This window comes from Brassica napus, chromosome C9, assembly GCF_020379485.1.
Source record: "Brassica napus cultivar Da-Ae chromosome C9, Da-Ae, whole genome shotgun sequence".
NCBI classification, from domain to species: domain Eukaryota; kingdom Viridiplantae; phylum Streptophyta; class Magnoliopsida; order Brassicales; family Brassicaceae; genus Brassica; species Brassica napus.
The window spans coordinates 64699916-64717965 of record NC_063452.1 but is presented as its reverse complement, the minus strand read 5'-3'; the positions used below and the strand labels follow the sequence as shown (position 1 = coordinate 64717965).

Below are 18050 nucleotides of genomic sequence, written 5' to 3'. Positions count from 1 at the left end.
TAAATAATATAGAAAATTTGACCATGCTCGTGTTTCTCGTGTTTTTAAAATGGAGGGCTATAAGCCTTATAGGTACAAGTGGAGGCTTCAAGCTTGCGTTACATGCATGCAACTCCCATTTCCCCGGCTCCCACTCACAACTAAAAGAAGTGTTAAGATCCCTTGATGCAATGAATCTATGGAGCTAGCCTAAATTTCAAAATCAGTATTGAAAAAAGCTTAAAGATTAACCAGTAGTGGTACTCCAGTGGCGCTTGAAGGAATATACTCAATACGGCGAATCCTAGTTCAAACTCCGCTGGCCACACGGATATGGGCTATTGCTTTCGGCTAATTTGAATGCCGAAGAGATGGTCTATCTGTGGGCTGTACCTCCACCCGGGGGACCAGTAGTGGTACTCCAGTGGCGCTTGAGGGAATATACCCAATACGGCGAATCCTAGTTCGAACCCCGCTGGTCACACGGATATGGGCTATTGCTTTCGGCTAATTTGAATGCCTAGGAGATGGTCTATCCGTGGGTTGTACCTCCACCCGGGGATTAGGTATGTGTCTTTAATAGACCCGGATTTAACCTTTTTTTTTCAAAAAAAAAAAACTTAGATTTCAGACCAAACATAAGACTAATTTCTTATGTATATGGATTAAAAAGTCATTTTCATTTAATATGTTTTGATAATAATTCATTTAATATGTTTATAATGTCCAAATTGAAAATATTTGTGTTTGTTTTTAATGCGACTTCAATTATGATTACATATTCTTGTCATCTTTTTTTTTTTGTTATGAACAATGTGGATTGCTAGAAGCCAAAGGCCAAGACCGTGGCCCATAGAGAGAGAGAGTATCCGCGGCCCAAAGAGGAGAGAGAGTCGGCCACCTCTTGTAGATAATGTTTCCATTTATGTTTCATGTTTATCTATTAGGAGGTTTTCCTTTTTACTCTAGGTTTATGATTTGGATACTTTCCATTTATCTATCCCCTTGTATCCCCTATATAAGGGAACACTTTGATTCAGAAATAATATAGACAAGAGTAACGATTTCATCTCTTGTTCACAACACGTTATCAGCACGATAGCCTCTGAACCCTGAGACCAAAACCGAAACCCCAAAAGCCTAAGCCGGCGACCCAAAACCAAAACCCTAAACACTAACCTGTTCTTAACTCTTCAAGAACTCAGGAGATCAATCTCAGCCTCTCAGATCACGTTCCAGACCGAGGAGAACAACCATCCAGCTCGCGATCGAACCCGAACCCCGCGACCAGCCCGAGACAATCCGATAGCCGATCAGCCCATAGCCGAGACGCCTCCATCCGCGATAGACCTCATCCGCGACCCGATAGGAGGCAGCAGCCATCCGATCATCTCAGCTTGAAGTCTCAACCATTCTCTGGTGGTCCGGTTCTAATCCACTACGAAACTAAGGTATAAACATGATCTGAGAACATAGAAAGTATAGAACCCTAATTCCATCATTATGGAAACCATGAAACCCTAAAAGAAAGATAAGACTAAAATCGACAAACTTTTAGAACTAGAAACATGAATTGATTCCAACTAGAACCTGTTTTGTCTGTTGATTGATTAAAACTGAAATTGACAAACCCTAGCTTATGGAATCGAGAACCCTAACCCCAAAAGAAGCATTAGCCGATTTTAAGATTGACTTTGGTTGATTGTTTTTCTGATCTAAATTGAGGTTTAGGAATGTTTAGATTGCTTGAATAAATCTGTCTGAACATGAAAACTTAAGGCCTTGAAACCTTAAACATAAGTTGATAGATTGGAACCCTAGAAATCATAAGAATGTTTCAAAACGTTTCTGCATGAATCCGAACTTGATTTTGCATTCACAACTGATTAGATAGGATCGGCCAGCATATTGAAACCGTTTGATCTTGAAATTGATTGCATTAAAACATACAAGGCCGTGTGGCATTAATCTTTTATAGGACATGTAGAATTGAATTCTAGGATTGATCGCACCATGGTAAAGTTAGAATTGCATAACCGAACCTATTGATTGTTCATATAGCCGTGCGGCTTGTTTGATAGCACCATGGTCGATTAGGATTGTTTGATATCATAAATGCATAAGACGTGTTGTGGCCGAGCTTGCATATATCATGCGGCCACGTGATCCCATTGTATATCTAATGTCTTGAATGATAATGAGGATCAGATGTCGAAAATAGCAAACAGAGACTATGCAGCCCTTAATCTCTCCGGAGACAATTACTTGCAGTGGGCGCTAGACACAAGGATCAGTCTAAAGTCCAAAGGACTCGGTGATACCATCACTGAGGGTAATGATGAGAATGAAAAGAATAGATACAGAGCCATATGTTATATGCGCCATCATCTCATCGAAGGTCTTAAGGATCAGTACATGACAATTGAGAGTCCACTCGATCTTTGGAATGCTTTAAAGCACAGATACGATCACCAAAAGATGGTGTTGCTTCCAAAGGCAAGACACGACTGGATGCATCTCAGATTCATGGACTTTAAGTCCGTGGACGAATACAATTCAGCCTTGTTCAAAATCGTATCCATACTAAGGCTATGTGGTGAAGAAGTGTCCGATGTGATGATGCTTGAAAAGACCTATACGACTTTCAATCAGTCGAATTCTGTGTTGCAACAGCAGTACAGGACAAAAGGTTTTGCCACATATACTGATCTGATCTCATGTCTTCTCCTGGCCGAGGCAAACAATGAACTCCTTATGAAGAATAGTGGAGTAAGGCCGGTCGGGACAGCACCATTACCCGAAGCCCATGATATGGAAAGGAAAGATCCCAAAGAAACCAAATACGCCCAAGACAACAGGAAACCATACGGTCAAGGCCGTGGTGGGTACAGGGGACGTAGACGTGACAATCACAACGGTAGAGATAACTACTCAACCGGCCGAAGGGGAAACCACCATAACCGTGGTCGTGGTTCCAATTACGGTCGGGGCCGAGGGAGTTATGGCCGTGGACGAGGTGGCATATCCAAACCATCTTACACGTCCAAGTCTTTATGTCACAGATGTGGGATGGAAAATCATTGGGCCAAGAACTGTAGAACTCCAAAGCACTTGTGCGAACTCTATCAAGAGAGTATCAAGAACAAGAACCCGGAGGCAAATATGATCCAAGAGAACAGTCAAGATGACAAGGGATATGATGCTGACAATGAATCCGACAGGGACAGCAAAGATGACCAAATGGATTTTGAGACGTCCGACTGTCTAAAAGACTAGTTTTTCGAATCACATTGTCTTATTGCTTTATGTGTTTGATTTGGTGTTTTTACTTTATGAAATGACATTAACATTAATGAAAGTTTTAAGTATCTAAAGTCTAGAAGTTTTATTTATAGAAATGAATGATGAGATGAGTGTAATTGTGGTGGATAGTGGCACAAGTCACACGATCCTAAGAGACAAAAGGTACTTCATGAATCTCACATTGCAAAGTGCAAAGGTACAAACCATTGCAGGTGAGGCCAGCCTGATTGAAGGTCACGGCCAGGCCTATGTGATGATGCCCAAGGGCACTCACCTAGAGATCAAAACCGCCTTATATTCCCCAAGCTCTAGAAGAAGCTTATTGAGTTTCAAGGACATAAGGTTGAACGGTTTCCACCTTGAAACATGGGAAGAAGGAAACAAAGAATTCCTTAATATAACTTTGATCACCAAAGGCAGTAAAAGGATCCTAGAGACCATGCCTGCAATGACTACTGGTCTTTACTATGCACGGATCAGTATGGTCGAGGCAAATGCCTCAGAGCTATTCACTTTATGGCATAACCGGCTTGGCCATCCCGGAACAGGAATGATGCGAAAATTGATGATGAATTCTCAAGGGCACACGTTCAAAGGAGTGATCCCACGAAATCTCACATGTGCTGCATGTGCACAAGGGAAACTCATAACCAGGCCATCACTAGCCAAGGTTAATAAAGAAACCTTGAACTTTCTGGAAAGGATCCAAGGGGACATATGCGGACCAATACACCCACCATGTGGGACGTTCAGATATTTTATGGTCCTTATTGATGCATCGACCAGATGGTCACATGTATGCTTGTTGTCCACTCGGAATCTAGCCTTTGCACGGCTGCTTGCTCAGATGATAAGACTGAGAGCACATTTCCCAGACTTTCCACTCAAGACTATACGTCTAGACAATGCTAGTGAGTTCACGTCCCAGGCGTTTAATGAATACTGTATGTCCATGGGGGTAAAAGTAGAACACTCCGTGGCACATGTCCATACACAGAACGGCTTGGCCGAGTCCTTCATTAAACGTATCCAGCTGATAGCCCGTCCATTACTTATGAAGTCTAAACTTCCGGTATCAGCATGGGGACACGCGGTTTTACATGCAACTGAACTGATACGCATCAGGCCATCTAGTGAGCATAGATATTCGCCATCCCAATTACTTAAGGGTCATGAGCCAGACGTGTCCCACATCAAAACGTTTGGATGTGCCGTCTACGTTCCAATTGCTCCACCACAGAGAACTAAAATGGGACCGCAGAGGAGGATGGGAATATACGTAGGATATGAATCCCCAAGCATTATAAAGTATCTAGAGCCAACAACCGGTGATTTGTTTAAGGCCAGATACGAAGACTCACAGTTTGATGAGTCCACATATCCGTCCTTAGGGGGAGATAACAGCCGGTTGATAACAAAAGAATTGGAATGGTTTAGACCATCGACATCTTGGCAAGATCCTCGGACTAAAGATTGTGATTTAGAAGTCCAAAAGATAATACATCTACAAGAGCTAGCTAATAGATTGCCAGATACATTTGCTGACCCAAATAGAGTAACAATATCACATATCCCGGCTTGTAATGCACCTGTAAGATTAGACGTCCAAAATGGACAGTGTCAAGTGGCTACAGAGTCTAAGCAACGTCTAAAACGTGGCAGACCAATTGGTTCCAAAGACAAACAGCCTCGGAAATCCAAGAAAGGTGCTGGAACCGAGAGCATCAAATGAAACCGTCCAGGACATAGATGGATCGGTCGAGCCGACCAGAATGGTCGAGCCAAGTGTACCAACCACACCCGATGATCCGGCCGTCCCTCCAAGTGAGGTCCGGGACGCTGGACTTCACGGGACACCAGGACCGGACAATCAAGAGATCTCTATAAACCATATGATGTCTGGAAAACAATGGAACAGAAAGGATATCAACGTTGATGATTTATTTGCATATAAAGTGGCACTTGAGATCATGGATAAAGATGAGGATCTAGAACCCACGTCAATACAAGAATGCATGCTAAGATCAGATTGGATCAAATGGAAACAAGCAATAAACGTGGAGTTAGAATCATTGAGAAAGAGAGGCGTTTTTGGCCCTATAATCTTGACACTCAGAGATGTCAAACCAGTGGGATACAAATGGGTCTTTGTAAGGAAAAGAAATGAGAAAGGAGAAGTAGTGAGATACAAAGCACGGCTTGTAGCACAAGGATTCTCACAGAGACCTGGAATAGACTATGAGGAAACATATTCCCCTGTGGTGGATGCGACTACATTAAGATACTTAATCAGTCTGGCCGTGAAAGAAAACATGGATTTGCGCCTAATGGATGTAGTCACCGCATACCTATACGGACCACTGGACAATGAGATACATATGAGAGTTCCAGAAGGCATTGAGCTCAAGGATAAGAAAGGTTCTCGAGAACAACATTGTATTAAGCTAAACAAAGCCTTGTACGGTTTAAAACAGTCAGGTCGGATGTGGTACAATCGGTTATCCGAGTACTTAACCAAAGAAGGTTATAAGAACGATCCAATGAGTCCATGTATATTCATAAAGAGGTTTGACAGCAAGGGCTATGTTATAATGTCTGTCTATGTGGACGACCTGAACATAATAGGAACCTCAGAAGAGATTTCCCAAACCGTCGAATGTCTAAAGAAAGAATTCGAGATGAAAGACTTAGGGAAAACTAAGTTCTGTTTGGGATTACAGTTTGAGTATAAAGGTAATGGCATCCTTGTGCATCAAGAAACTTATACAGAGAAGATACTCAAGCAGTTCAATATGGACCAGGCACACCCCTTACCGTGTCCTATGGTCGTGAGGTCCTTAGACCTTGAAAAGGATCCATTCGGTCCAAAGAAACCCGACGAGGAGCCACTCGGATCGGAAGTGCCTTACTTAAGTGCCATTGGGGCCTTAATGTATTTAGCCAATCATACTAGACCGGACATAAGCTTTGCCGTGAGTTTATTATCCAGATTTGGATCATGTCCGACTTTAAGGCATTGGAACGGAGTGAAACATCTGTTCAGATATCTGCAAGGAACAAAAGATCTTGGTTTGTTCTATACCAACCGACCAGAAGAAAACATAGTCGGATATGCAGACGCTGGGTACTTATCTGACCCACACCAGGCTAGATCTCAAACAGGATATGTGTTTACACATAGTGGAGCCGCAATATGCTGGCGTTCAACAAAGCAATCCTTAGTTGCTACATCGTCCAATCACGCCGAGATCATAGCCATGTATGAAGCAAGCCGTGAGCTTGTTTGGTTGAGGAACATGACCGGCCATATCTTGAAAGAGAGTGGTCTGTCCGTGGGACAAAAGAAAGAGGAGCCAATGATCATCTACGAGGACAATACCGCGTGCATAGCTCAACTCAAGGAAGGATACATCAAAGGGGACAGGACCAAGCACATCCTGCCCAAGTTCTTTTTCACCCACGATCTACAGAAGGCAAAGGAGGTCCAAGTAGTTCAAGTCCGATCCAGCGACAACTCAGCCGACCTTTTCACCAAGTCACTACCAACCTCAACATTCAGGAAGCTGGTTCATCAGATTGGGATGCGCCGCCTGAAGGATCTACAGTGATGCCTTCATCAGGGGGAGTATCATGCGTTGTACTCTTTTTCCTGTCTAAGGTTTCCATTTTTCCCACCTTGGGTTTTTGGTTTTCCTAGAGAGGTTTTAACGAGGCAACATCGTGCATGGTACGAGCCCATATGGTTCTAGCATCCAAGGGGGAGTGTTATGAACAATGTGGATTGCTAGAAGCCAAAGGCCAAGACCGTGGCCCATAGAGAGAGAGAGTATCCGCGGCCCAAAGAGGAGAGAGAGTCGGCCACCTCTTGTAGATAATGTTTCCATTTATGTTTCATGTTTATCTATTAGGAGGTTTTCCTTTTTACTCTAGGTTTATGATTTGGATACTTTCCATTTATCTATCCCCTTGTATCCCCTATATAAGGGAACACTTTGATTCAGAAATAATATAGACAAGAGTAACGATTTCATCTCTTGTTCACAACATTTTTCACTTATTCTTGTCATCTATATATTTGAAAATAATCCATGACTCTCCACATTTGGAAACTACCATATGTTTCTTGTAGGGAAAATAGTCTATTTTTCTATGAACTAATTGTTCCCGGCTTTTTCACACACGGATTTTTAAGCCATGCCAAAAACCACATGAACAACGGAAAAGTGGTTTATTCTCCTATAGACTAGTTTTTCCTGGTTTTTCACACACGAACTTTTAAACCATGCCAAAAAGCACATGAACAACTCTATTTTTTGAATAACATACACAAACTATCGATTTTTAAACTAATTTCCCTAAAACCGTAAATGGTGTTATTTAAATGTTAATTAGGTTTGTGACGGGTGGAGAACCGGTTTAATTTGGATTGATAAATACTATGTAGTTTTATCCTTCTTCTCTTTTTTTTTGTCAACTGTTCTTCTTTTTCAGAAATAGTTTTACTCTTCGTCATCAATTGGAGATAAAATTTATTATTCTGCAGAAAAATAAAACGTTTTACATGATGCATAAAGAAAGAAAAGCATCAACTACTAGCTTACAATCTCCATATATTGCCACAATGAACTATAAAATCGGCGCAATATCCCCAACTGATGATGAAGGGTAAAACGATTTCTGAAAAAAGAGCAATTGACAAAAAAAAAAGAAAAAAGAAAAAAACTACATAGTATTTTTTTTATCAACCCTAATTAAACCAGTTTTTCACATGTCATAAACCAAGTCAACATTTAAATTACACCGTTACAGTTTTAGGAGAATTAGTTAAAATAGATAGTTTGTGTATGTAATTCTAAAAATAGAGTTGTTCATGTGCTTTTTGGCATGATTTAAAAGTTCGTGTGTGAAAAAGCCAGAAAAAACTAGTTCATAGAGGAATAAACTATTTTCGTGTTGTTCATGTATTTTTTTGCATGGTTTAAAAGTTTATATGTGAAAAAACCGGAAACAATTAGTTCGTAGAGGAATAGGGTATTTTCCCGTTTCTTGCAAGCATATTTCGGTTATTATAAACATTTGTATTGTTGAACAGGCGGTATGTAGAGCTATACCATTCATCAATTAAAAAAATGTCACGGGACCTACTTTTCAATTAATTACCATTCAAAAAGTAATTGCTTTTTTTTATGAACAAATTTTCCAGGTAGTTAGTTAAATTGATGGGCAATAATATGATACCGAGCCAATAATATACGGATCAAAATGATTGTCAGTTCATCGTGTCATAGCTATAGAGATCCAAATAGAAGTATTACTAATTTAGCGAGTCCGTAAGTTCCAAAATTTTGAGACCTTGACACATGTGCTTAAGTTCTATGATGTCCTTGGGTCTAGGAACCTAGACGCACAGAAAGTCATAAAAGAAAATATTAAATGAGTTTTAATTCCTCAATAATTGGAACCAAAGAGATAGGATCGGCTTTTGACCCCAAAAAAAGAGATAGGATCGGCTTTTGATCATATCTTCTTCTTTAGATAATTAAATCCAATCAGACAATTAATTTTTTGATTAAATGTGAAATTTATTGAACAATGACAAAAAGAATAACCATTTACAAAAACTTATAGGCCTAAAAAACAACAAATTTACAAGGCTAAAAGATGAATCTTATTCTGCTATGTATTGGCTTAGACTTCAAACCATCTCTGCATCAAACCAGTGAATTTATGGTCAGCTCTGTAGCGAAGAGAGGAGATTCTGTTTCTCATTGCCTTGTCAATGACTCGGACTGTTTGATCAACCGTGCGATGGCCTGTCTGATGCCTTCTTCGGTTTCTTTCTTGCCATAAATGGTAGATGGTGGTTTGAAAGACCATCTTGAGCAGTATCTTGTCCATTATCTGCAGGTTGTTTGCGCTTAAAAACTGCAGCGAGGTCGTCCAATCAGGATCCGTTCTGTTACCACTCAGTCTGTTAGCTAACTTGTCCCACACTGTAAAAGAATAGGGACACACGAAGAAGACATGGTCCCGTGTTTCATCCCTCTCTCCACACAAAAGACAGCCTTGATGAATCCCCCAAGCTCTCATTCGGTCTCCTGTTGATAGTCTGTTCCTCACAGCCAACCAGACTATAAAGGAGAATCTCGGTACTCCTTGCGTGAACCAAACACTCTTGTTCCATAAAACTGTGGCCTTCTTTTGCCTGATCTGATCCCAAGTGCGCGCTGAACAGAACCATGGTTTGAAATTGTCATCGGAGTGATTCCACAGGATCACATCTTGTCCTTGTTGATCATCAGGGACCGGTTCTCTCTGAATGCGGGCATGTAGCTCATGGAAATGCCGAATCCTATGTCTTCTGACACTCCATTGCGCTTGAGTGACCGCCTCACATACTCTAGCATCGCGGGCAATGCCAAGATAACAAGTACCCACTGCACCCGTAATGTCAATAAGTCTTCCACTCTGCAATCAATTACCAAAAGAAAGCATTTCGCCCATCTTTGACCTCAATCCGTGTGAACAGATATGCTAGCGACCGAAGCTTTAACAGCTTTCTCCAAATCCAAGAACTTTTTGCATCCTCCCTAACGTCCCAAAAAGAGTTTTGTCTCAACAGGTACTGTTGTATCCATGATACCCACATCGAGCTCTTTTTCGAGATGATCCTCCAGATTAGGCTTAAAGCAAAGACTTTAGATGAATAGTGCAACTTTCTTATTCCCAATCCTCCTTCTTCTAGAGGACAACATAGGTCCTCCCATGCCACTTTAGCCTTGTGCGTCTGGTTAGGAGAGCCAGACCACAAGAAAGCGCTGCACATACTTTCTAATTCGTTCAGACAAGCCTTTGGCAAGATGAAGGCTTGGCTCCAGAAGTTGATAATGCCTCAGATTACTGATTTAATCAGCTGTAGTCGACCCGCGTAGGAGAGGCATTTGTTTCTCCATGCCAACATTCTTCCCCTCACCTGATCAGTGAGTGGCTCATACTCTTGTTTCGATAGAGCTTTGGTGGTAAGTGGCATGCCCAAGTACCTCACTGGTAGCTTCCCCGCCTTGATCCCTAACCGCTCTGCCTCATTTAGCATAGGAGTTACAGTCTGACCAGAAGCAAAGATAGATGACTTAAAGGCGTTTATATGCAGCCCAGAGATCCGAGCAAATTGATCCATGACTTGCAACACCCCGCGGAGTGACCTGCTAGTACCATTTGTGAATACTAGTATGTCATCTGCAAAGCTAAGATGGGTAAGCTTTCACTTCCCTGCATTGAGGATGATAATCAAACTGCTGCGCTTCTGCTGCTTTATTCAACATCTTGGACAGAACATTGTTCAGTATGACGTACAAATAAGGCGAAAGCGAGCAGCCTTGTTGAATTCCTCTCGCACTCGTGAAGAAACCTTTTAGACTGCCATTGATTGACACCGAGAAAGCAGCTGTCGAGATACAGACCCTAATCCAGAGTATAAACTGTGCAGGTAGACCCATGGCTTTCAGAACATATGTGATAAAAGACCACCGAACCGTGTCAAACGCCTTGGAGATATCAAATTTGATCGCAGCTCGATTGAAATTGCTGGTTCTGTGGTAGCCACTCACGAGCTCAGTGGCTAGTAGGACATTCTCCAAGAGTAGTCTACCATTGATGAAAGCAATCTGATTTAGCTCTATTGCCTCTGGGAGAATTTCTTTGAGCCGAGAGGCAAGAATCTTTGAGATGACCTTGTACAAGAAGTTACAGCAAGCTATCGGTCGATACTCCTTCATAGTCTACGCTCCTTCGGTTTTAGGTATGAGCGAGAGGGTCGTTGCATTGATTCCCGTGGGTAAGAATCCATATAAGAAGAAAGACTGCACTGAGACAACAAATTCCCTTCCTACAATAGACCAGGCTGCTACGAAGAACTCTTTGGTGAAGCCATCTGGGCCAGAGACCTTATCGCTTGGCAGAGCATGCAAGGCAGAAACAATTTCTTCAGCTGAGACCGGAGCTACAAGACTAGCAACTGATCCAGCAGTGCAGCGATACGATAACAGTTCCTGTAGGAGAGGGAGGGAGTCACCTTCAGAGTCCATATCCTGCACTTGGAGAAATTTCTGAAAATGCATGACCGTCTCCTTCTTTATGTCTGGAAGATTTGTGAGCGTTTCACCCGCCTCATTGACAAGAATTGTAATGGAGTTTGAAGCATTCCTAGTCTGAACCGAGCGGTGGAAAAGAGTCGTGTTCTGATCCCCTGTTCCCATCCATCTTACGCAAGACTTCTGTCTAAAAAACTTCTCCTCTATTGAAGCCAACTTGTTCCATCTCGCTGATGTCTCAGCTTCTGCAGCAAGTGTAACAGGGGTTGGATCCAGCAGTACCACATTTTGACAATGGCACATCTCCTCAAATGCAAGCTTTGTCTTGTTTGGTAGATTCCCGTAGTGAGTCTTGTTAAGGAGTCTCATTTCAAACTTGAGGAGCTTTAGCTTGGCTTGGAATCTGCTCAAAGCCGAGCGGGAGTGATGAATTTCATGATTAGTCTCCCACACTCTTTTAACAACTGGGAGGAACTCAGCATGCTCGGTAAGGTAGTTGAAGAAACGAAACGGTTTGCGGGCTTCATTGTGGTTACCAGTAATATGAACCACACATCTTGCATGATCAGATATGCCTCCAGCCTCGAATCGTGCTACTGACTGTGGAAAGTCTCTAAACCAAGCCGCGTGTATCAAAGCTCTATCCAACTTCTTGCCTATAGGATCCTCATCTCGCTTGTTCCACCAAGTGAATAGAGCTCCAGTTGACATCATATCAGTAAGATTACAGTCCCCTACCAATTCTTGGAAATACCTCATCCCCAGTTGAGAGGAAGGGGCGCCACCCCCACGGGGATGGTCTCTAGTAGAAAGGGTTGCCTTGAAGTCACCTATGACTATCCAAGGCAGGTCTAAATACTGATAAGCTACTTGTGTACCTCGTAATTCATCCCACAAAATTCTTCTTTCCATTTCACTGTTCGAAGCATACACCGCTGAACAAATGAACTGCTCTCCTGTTTCATGTGACTGGACGGCACAAGTGATGACCTGAGAGCTAACGTGAAGCTTTGTCACAACCACCTTGTTTGTCCAACAAAACCAAATGTGCCCTAGCTGACTGTACTCGTAATTGGCCATAGAGGCCCAGCCCGGTAGCGCTGCCTCCATACAAACTCCATAGTTTTCTTTCTGAACCCTCGTCTCCAGCAGACACCCAAAAGTGAATTTTACTGTTTGAACCCAACGCCGTATTTCTCTATGTTTGCGTGGCATGTTGAAGCCACACATGTTCCATGCACAAAAAGACTTCATAACTTCCGAACGGAAGCTTTTTTAGGATTGTTACTAGACTTGACCGCTTTAGAGTTAGCTCGAATCAGGCAATTATTGATTGAAACTGCAAACGAAAAAAAACATGGAAGTAACCATAGTTTCAACAATATTTTATAATTTTCTACACAATACTATTAGTTATATTTATGGTATGTACTAGTAATTGCAGAATTATAACCTAGACAAACAATGTTTGGCTTTCGTTAAATAATTGTTGCATATTTATGTATATTTCAACTTTCTAAAAGTTTATCTTAGATGCACATGATGGTGGATCTGATCAACTTGGTGTCTTACAGCTTATATAGTTGGCAACCGATATTGAATTCATATGATACTCCAATCAAAATCCAAATACCCAAAGTTGAACGTATTACTTACTCATACGGCCAAACTATTGGACCAAAACGGGATGAAAATTCAAAGACTAATTTAAAGCAAAATATATTTGTAAAATATGATATAAGAAGCTAGGTGGCTCAAGAAATTCGGTTGATATAAAAACGAAAGAATGCTATTATTCCCATAGGTTCTCGAGTCATCTAGAGACGCAAGCTTGGATTTCCATTGATAAAAAAAAAACGAAAATTATATTTTCTGGTCCATAAAAATGTTAAGTATCTTCTTGAGTTCTTTCTTTCTGTGAAACAATCATATGATACATATAATTATTGCAACTTTTGATATATTAGCACGCATTAAGAATTTAAGAATGTAAATGGCGTGGTCATCCTCTTAATTTGACTTGTACGCTAGAACTTAGAATTTAGAAACACACGGTTTAAATAAAACTAAACTAGTTAGGAAGAAATATAATTAATTAAAAAGTTAATATATAAAATAAATAAATAAATGCAAATAGCTTTTAGTGATCGAAAAGAGCCAGAGAGAGTTTCCTATATAAACTCCTTCTATGACTCTCTCTATCCCTCCCCCGCACCTTTCTCTCTCTTAACATATTCTGCTCTTTCTTCCTCTGCATCCGCCAGTTTCTGTTCTAAGCTTAAGGTAGAACTACTAAATCCTTCTTCAACACCTTCCTGTTTCCTTCTTGAGTTTATGAACATTTCGTTGGTTCTGTCTTTTGCTTACAAATCCCCTGCTGTTTTTCATCGGATCAGCTCTATAGCTTTATACGGTTACTTATACGGTTATACCGTTTTACTTTGATTAATACATCAGTCATTTCAGTAATAGAACCAATTTATCTTTATTTTCCTCAGCATCAGTTTAGAGCCATCACTATATTGTGTTGTCCACACACGTGTTAATGCTAAATGCATACATGATACGTACATATATAGACATATTCTCTTTTGTTTGTATATGTACTACTAATAATTATTTTGGAGTGGCTGTAACTCGCTGAATCTCTCTGTTCGCGTCTCAAAAAATCTTATCCCACTTTTCTTAAGACACAAGGAACCTTGTCCATTCATTTGACAAAATTATTTGTGTTAATTTCTGTGATTCAGAATCAAAACTCTATTTAAAGTAATAACTCATTTAATATTTTTGTCCTGTGATCCAATCAGAGAATGGAGTTCGAAAACCGGTACGGAATTGCAACGACGCAGAAGTACGACTGTCTCTTGTTCGGTACGTACCTTCCTAACCGGAATAAACCAATGAACTTAACATTAATTACGTGAACATAGTTTCCTGACCAGGCACTTATCAAAATTTTATCTTCAGATTTGGACGATACTCTTTATCCTCTTAGCACCGGAATCGCAAGAGAGTGTGGGCAGAACATCAAAGGTAACCTTATCTGTCTCACTGTCAACTTATCGACTAATTAATAGTTCGTTTCAAAAATTGGTTTTTATTTTTCCGGTACGATAGACTATATGGTCGAGGAACTCGGTATACCGAAGGACAAAATCGTTGAATTGTCTAATCTTCTCTACAAGAACTATGGAACAACAATGGCCGGTCTTAGAGTACGTGATCAATATTCAATTGTTTTGTATATACATTTTTAAGACGTATTATCCTAATTAGCCCGATACGTCTTATTGTTTCAGGCGATCGGATATGACTTTGACTACGATGAATACCATAGCTTCGTCCACGGTCGTTTACCGTACGACAACATAAAACCCGACCCTGTTCTTCGAAGCCTCTTGCTTAGCCTTCCTCTACGAAAAGTCGTACGTGATACATTTAATTAATACCATGCACTATATTATTATATAGTTTTGATAAATAGCTAAACCACGTTTTCCTCGGTTGTTAGATATTTACAAACGCGGATAGAGTTCACGCGGTCAAGGCGTTGAAGAGGCTGGGATTAGAGGATTGTTTCGAAGGGATCATATGTTTCGAAACGCTTAACCCGACGCACACAAATGCTGCGTCTGGAGATACCGAGATTTTTGATATCGTTGGACATTTCGACCGGTCTGAACCGGTTAGTTTACTCCCGAAAACGCCTATCGTGTGTAAACCGTCCGAAGCCGCTATTGAGAAAGCTCTCGAAATCGCCAATATTGACCCTAACCGAACGGTATAGCTAACCGAAATTTTAAATAATTATTTTCCGATTTTCGAAAAACGAGGACAGCAGAACTAAAGTTTTATTTATTTGTCATCGCAGCTGTTCTTTGAGGACAGTGTTCGAAATGTACAAGCTGGAAAACGCGTTGGTCTCGACACGGTTCTGGTATGATTACTTTCGTTAAACCAAACAGGAATCTAAACTAATCAAACCGAATTTGCAGTTGACACTTGAGGTTGTTGTTTTCAGGTTGGTGCATCAAACAAAGTCAAAGGAGCAGATTACGTCTTGGAAAACATTCACAACATGAAGGAGGCAATACCGGAGTTATGGAAATCGGACAGAAAATCGGTTGATGTTGGATATTCCGGCAAGGTCGCCGTTGAGACACCTGTTACAGCTTAGGACTGTTTCACCGTTGTACCTAATTTTCATCCACTGTCATTTTCAATCTTTTTTCAAATGACGTTATGTCATTTTTGTTTCTCGAGTCGTGTTTATAAATTTAAATAAAAGCAGAAAATAATCTCCATCTAGTTTGCAAGAGAAATACATAAACTAAAAATCTCCCAGTCGAGTGGAATATAAAACTAGTCAATACGCTTGATCCGAATAATTTCAATATACACTTCAAGAAACTAAAATATAGATTTTCTAGATATTAATAAGATCTCACCATACCATCGTATTATTATTTGATATTCTTTTTCCATTACATAAATATTTTTATGATCGGATATTCTTTATTTTATTTAACAAAGTACAGCTACATGCTAAATTTTGCTGATACAGTCGTATCCAATATGATTACTGTATTAGTAAATAAATATTAGTTTAAAAATCTACTATGAGTTGATAACTTGATATTGGCTTAAGCAAAGATTATTTAAGTGAGAGTATGATTTTCTTTTCTTTATTAAAATACAAACAAGACAGACTTGACAGTTCAGTGACAGTTGTTTCAGAATATGCTCAGAACAAATAATTTCATGGCCGAAAACGAAGGAACACCTTTCGCACCCTAAAAAGACTTGTCGTTTTTAAGAATGACGAGTCTAGGGAAAACGGCAGGTAGTTACATATTCAAAATGATCGATACCCATAAATGAACGTATCTGGCCCATAGCTGAACACAATAGAAGTTGGGCCCAAATGCAATAAAGAGATTAGTAAGAGTGTCAGTAATTTCACCACTAATCAATTGACACGTGTCAACGCTCAACAACAAACTGTCGAAACATCTGACGGTCATTAATGCTCGTACCGATCGCTTCTTCTTTAATGGCTTCGAAGCGTTTTCTTTTGTAGTAATCGGAAAATTCTAGAGCATCGAGAGTTTCTTCAATGGCGAATCTCCCCACCGTTCTCGTTACCGGCGCTAGTGGCAAAACAGGTACTCACTCTTTCGTTTCGCTGCTGTCAATTTTCATTTTAGTTCTCTTTTAGATTATAGTGGAGGCTTATGATCCACTATCCTCGTTGTGATTCTGAATGTGTGGTTTATGCATGTGATGATGATTCTTTTTTTTTTTTTCTTTTCTTTTATGTGATGATGATCTTGTTTAGCTTGGTGATTGTTTTAATGGAATTGAATTGATAGGTCAGATTGTGTACAAGAAGCTGAAGGAGAGGTCAGACAAGTTTGTGGCGAAGGGGTTAGTGAGAACTCCTCAAGGGAAAGAGAAGATTGGAGGAGAAGATGATGTGTTCATTGGTGATATAAGGGATGCTGATAGCATTACCCCTGCGATTCAAGGGATCGATGCGCTTGTGATTCTCACTAGCGCTGTGCCCAAGATGAAACCTGGGTTTGATCCCACTAAAGGTGGAAGACCTGAGTTCATTTTCGATGATGGACAATACCCTGAACAGGTAATTGAAAAAAATAGCTGGTAAATCCTTCAAAATTTCAGCTTGGATTGTCTTTTTCTTTGTGTGTAGGTTGATTGGATTGGCCAGAAGAACCAAATAGATGCTGGTATGTTCATCCTCTCTTGTTACTTGTGTTTGTCTTGTTAAGAAGTATAGAGTGCCTTATTTTGGTGAGCTTGCTTCTGTGAACAGCCAAGGCTGCTGGTGTTAAGCATATTGTCTTGGTTGGGTCCATGGGTGGAACAAATCCTGATCATCCTCTCAACAAACTGGGAAATGGGAACATACTGGTTTGCTCTTTTGTTTCTTCTTTCTTTCCTAATTGAGTTTGGTTTCTTATAATACGCCTAATAACCTTTTGGCTACCTCATGTGGGCTCAGATTTGGAAGAGGAAAGCTGAACAGTACCTTGCTGATTCTGGAACTCCTTACACAATAATCAGGTAACAAACAAACTCGCTCTAATGCTTGTTATTGTTGAAATTAACATCAAATTCTCTAGATTTTAAAACTGATGAAGAAGCTTTCTTATGATCTCATGGGTGTCTTAATTTTCTCAAACTTTGTCTGTTGATGGAAAATAGAGCTGGAGGACTTCTAGACAAAGAAGGAGGTGCACGAGAGCTCCTAGTTGGCAAAGACGATGAGCTTCTTCAAACAGACACCAAAACCGTCCCCAGGGCTGATGTTGCTGAAGTCTGCATTCAGGTTTGCTCTCACCAGCTTCGTCATTTTAAATATCAAGTTTACCCCATTCTTTCCTCGAGTTTTTCAATTGTATAAAAAAAATACAGGCATTGCTGTTCGAGGAAGCTAAGAATAAAGCATTTGATCTCGGTTCAAAACCAGAGGGAACCAGTTCTCCCACCAATGACTTCAAGGCTCTCTTCTCTCAAGTCACCGCTCGTTTTTAGATCTTCTATCTCTATTGCAACTGAATAATTTGTGTTGTAATGTACCAAACCTTTTAAAATAAAATCTCCGGGTTCAATAAAAAAGAGTCTATAAAATTAGTCACATTCTTGTAAATT

At 40.4% G+C, this 18050-nt stretch overlaps 5 protein-coding genes across 5 annotated transcripts; 3 read left to right on the top strand and 2 right to left on the bottom strand.

Moving 5' to 3' along the window:
- The first annotated feature begins 2355 nt into the window (after nt 1-2355).
- On the top strand, nt 2356-3255 carry LOC106433538. Its single transcript, XM_013874365.2, has 2 exons — nt 2356-2668; nt 2768-3255. The coding sequence occupies exons 1-2, from the start codon at nt 2356-2358 to the stop codon at nt 3253-3255; spliced, it is 801 nt and encodes a 266-aa protein (XP_013729819.2).
- A 5715-nt stretch (nt 3256-8970) lies between these two features.
- Nucleotides 8971-10459, bottom strand: LOC125592811. Its single transcript, XM_048768232.1, has 4 exons — nt 10184-10459; nt 9926-10069; nt 9810-9872; nt 8971-9750 (listed from the first exon to the last, which is right to left on the bottom strand). The coding sequence occupies exons 1-4, from the start codon at nt 10457-10459 to the stop codon at nt 8971-8973; spliced, it is 1263 nt and encodes a 420-aa protein (XP_048624189.1).
- Nucleotides 10460-11060: 601 nt separating this feature from the next.
- Nucleotides 11061-12602, bottom strand: LOC125592810. Its single transcript, XM_048768231.1, has one exon. It carries the CDS (start codon nt 12600-12602, stop codon nt 11061-11063), a length of 1542 nt encoding a protein of 513 aa, XP_048624188.1.
- An 882-nt stretch (nt 12603-13484) lies between these two features.
- BNACNNG03600D (uncharacterized protein C24B11.05) lies at nt 13485-15679 on the top strand. The gene is made up of 8 exons (XM_013874343.3): nt 13485-13655; nt 14183-14246; nt 14343-14408; nt 14493-14590; nt 14675-14800; nt 14887-15156; nt 15247-15312; nt 15397-15679. The coding sequence occupies exons 1-8, from the start codon at nt 13500-13502 to the stop codon at nt 15550-15552; spliced, it is 1002 nt and encodes a 333-aa protein (XP_013729797.2). The 5' UTR covers nt 13485-13499; the 3' UTR covers nt 15553-15679.
- Nucleotides 15680-16385: 706 nt separating this feature from the next.
- Nucleotides 16386-18032, top strand: LOC106372572 (uncharacterized protein At5g02240). Its single transcript, XM_048768422.1, has 7 exons — nt 16386-16540; nt 16748-17019; nt 17089-17125; nt 17212-17309; nt 17401-17462; nt 17604-17727; nt 17814-18032. Exons 1-7 carry the CDS (start codon nt 16492-16494, stop codon nt 17931-17933), a joined length of 762 nt encoding a protein of 253 aa, XP_048624379.1. The 5' UTR covers nt 16386-16491; the 3' UTR covers nt 17934-18032.
- Nucleotides 18033-18050: the final 18 nt, after the last annotated feature.

What these genes read in the sequence shown, in the direction of transcription:
- LOC106433538 (XM_013874365.2), top strand. Translation starts at nt 2,356, where the DNA reads ATGCGCCATCATCTCATCGAAGGTCTTAAGGATCAGTACATGACAATT. An exon ending in ACAGCAGTACAGGACAAAAG is followed by an intron (nt 2,669 to 2,767) that starts GTTTTGCCACAT and finishes CGGTCGGGACAG; the next exon opens with CACCATTACCCGAAGCCCAT.
- LOC125592811 (XM_048768232.1), bottom strand. Translation starts at nt 10,459, where the DNA reads ATGGATCAATTTGCTCGGATCTCTGGGCTGCATATAAACGCCTTTAAG. An exon ending in GACTACAGCTGATTAAATCA is followed by an intron (nt 10,070 to 10,183) that starts GTAATCTGAGGC and finishes TCTCCTAACCAG; the next exon opens with ACGCACAAGGCTAAAGTGGC. An exon ending in CTTCGGTCGCTAGCATATCT is followed by an intron (nt 9,751 to 9,809) that starts GTTCACACGGAT and finishes AATTGATTGCAG; the next exon opens with AGTGGAAGACTTATTGACAT.
- LOC125592810 (XM_048768231.1), bottom strand. Translation starts at nt 12,602, where the DNA reads ATGTGTGGCTTCAACATGCCACGCAAACATAGAGAAATACGGCGTTGG.
- BNACNNG03600D (XM_013874343.3), top strand. Translation starts at nt 13,500, where the DNA reads ATGCAAATAGCTTTTAGTGATCGAAAAGAGCCAGAGAGAGTTTCCTAT. An exon ending in GTTTCTGTTCTAAGCTTAAG is followed by an intron (nt 13,656 to 14,182) that starts GTAGAACTACTA and finishes TGATCCAATCAG; the next exon opens with AGAATGGAGTTCGAAAACCG. An exon ending in ATATTGACCCTAACCGAACG is followed by an intron (nt 15,157 to 15,246) that starts GTATAGCTAACC and finishes TTGTCATCGCAG; the next exon opens with CTGTTCTTTGAGGACAGTGT.
- LOC106372572 (XM_048768422.1), top strand. Translation starts at nt 16,492, where the DNA reads ATGGCGAATCTCCCCACCGTTCTCGTTACCGGCGCTAGTGGCAAAACA. An exon ending in GAAGAACCAAATAGATGCTG is followed by an intron (nt 17,126 to 17,211) that starts GTATGTTCATCC and finishes TTCTGTGAACAG; the next exon opens with CCAAGGCTGCTGGTGTTAAG. An exon ending in TTGCTGAAGTCTGCATTCAG is followed by an intron (nt 17,728 to 17,813) that starts GTTTGCTCTCAC and finishes AAAAAAATACAG; the next exon opens with GCATTGCTGTTCGAGGAAGC.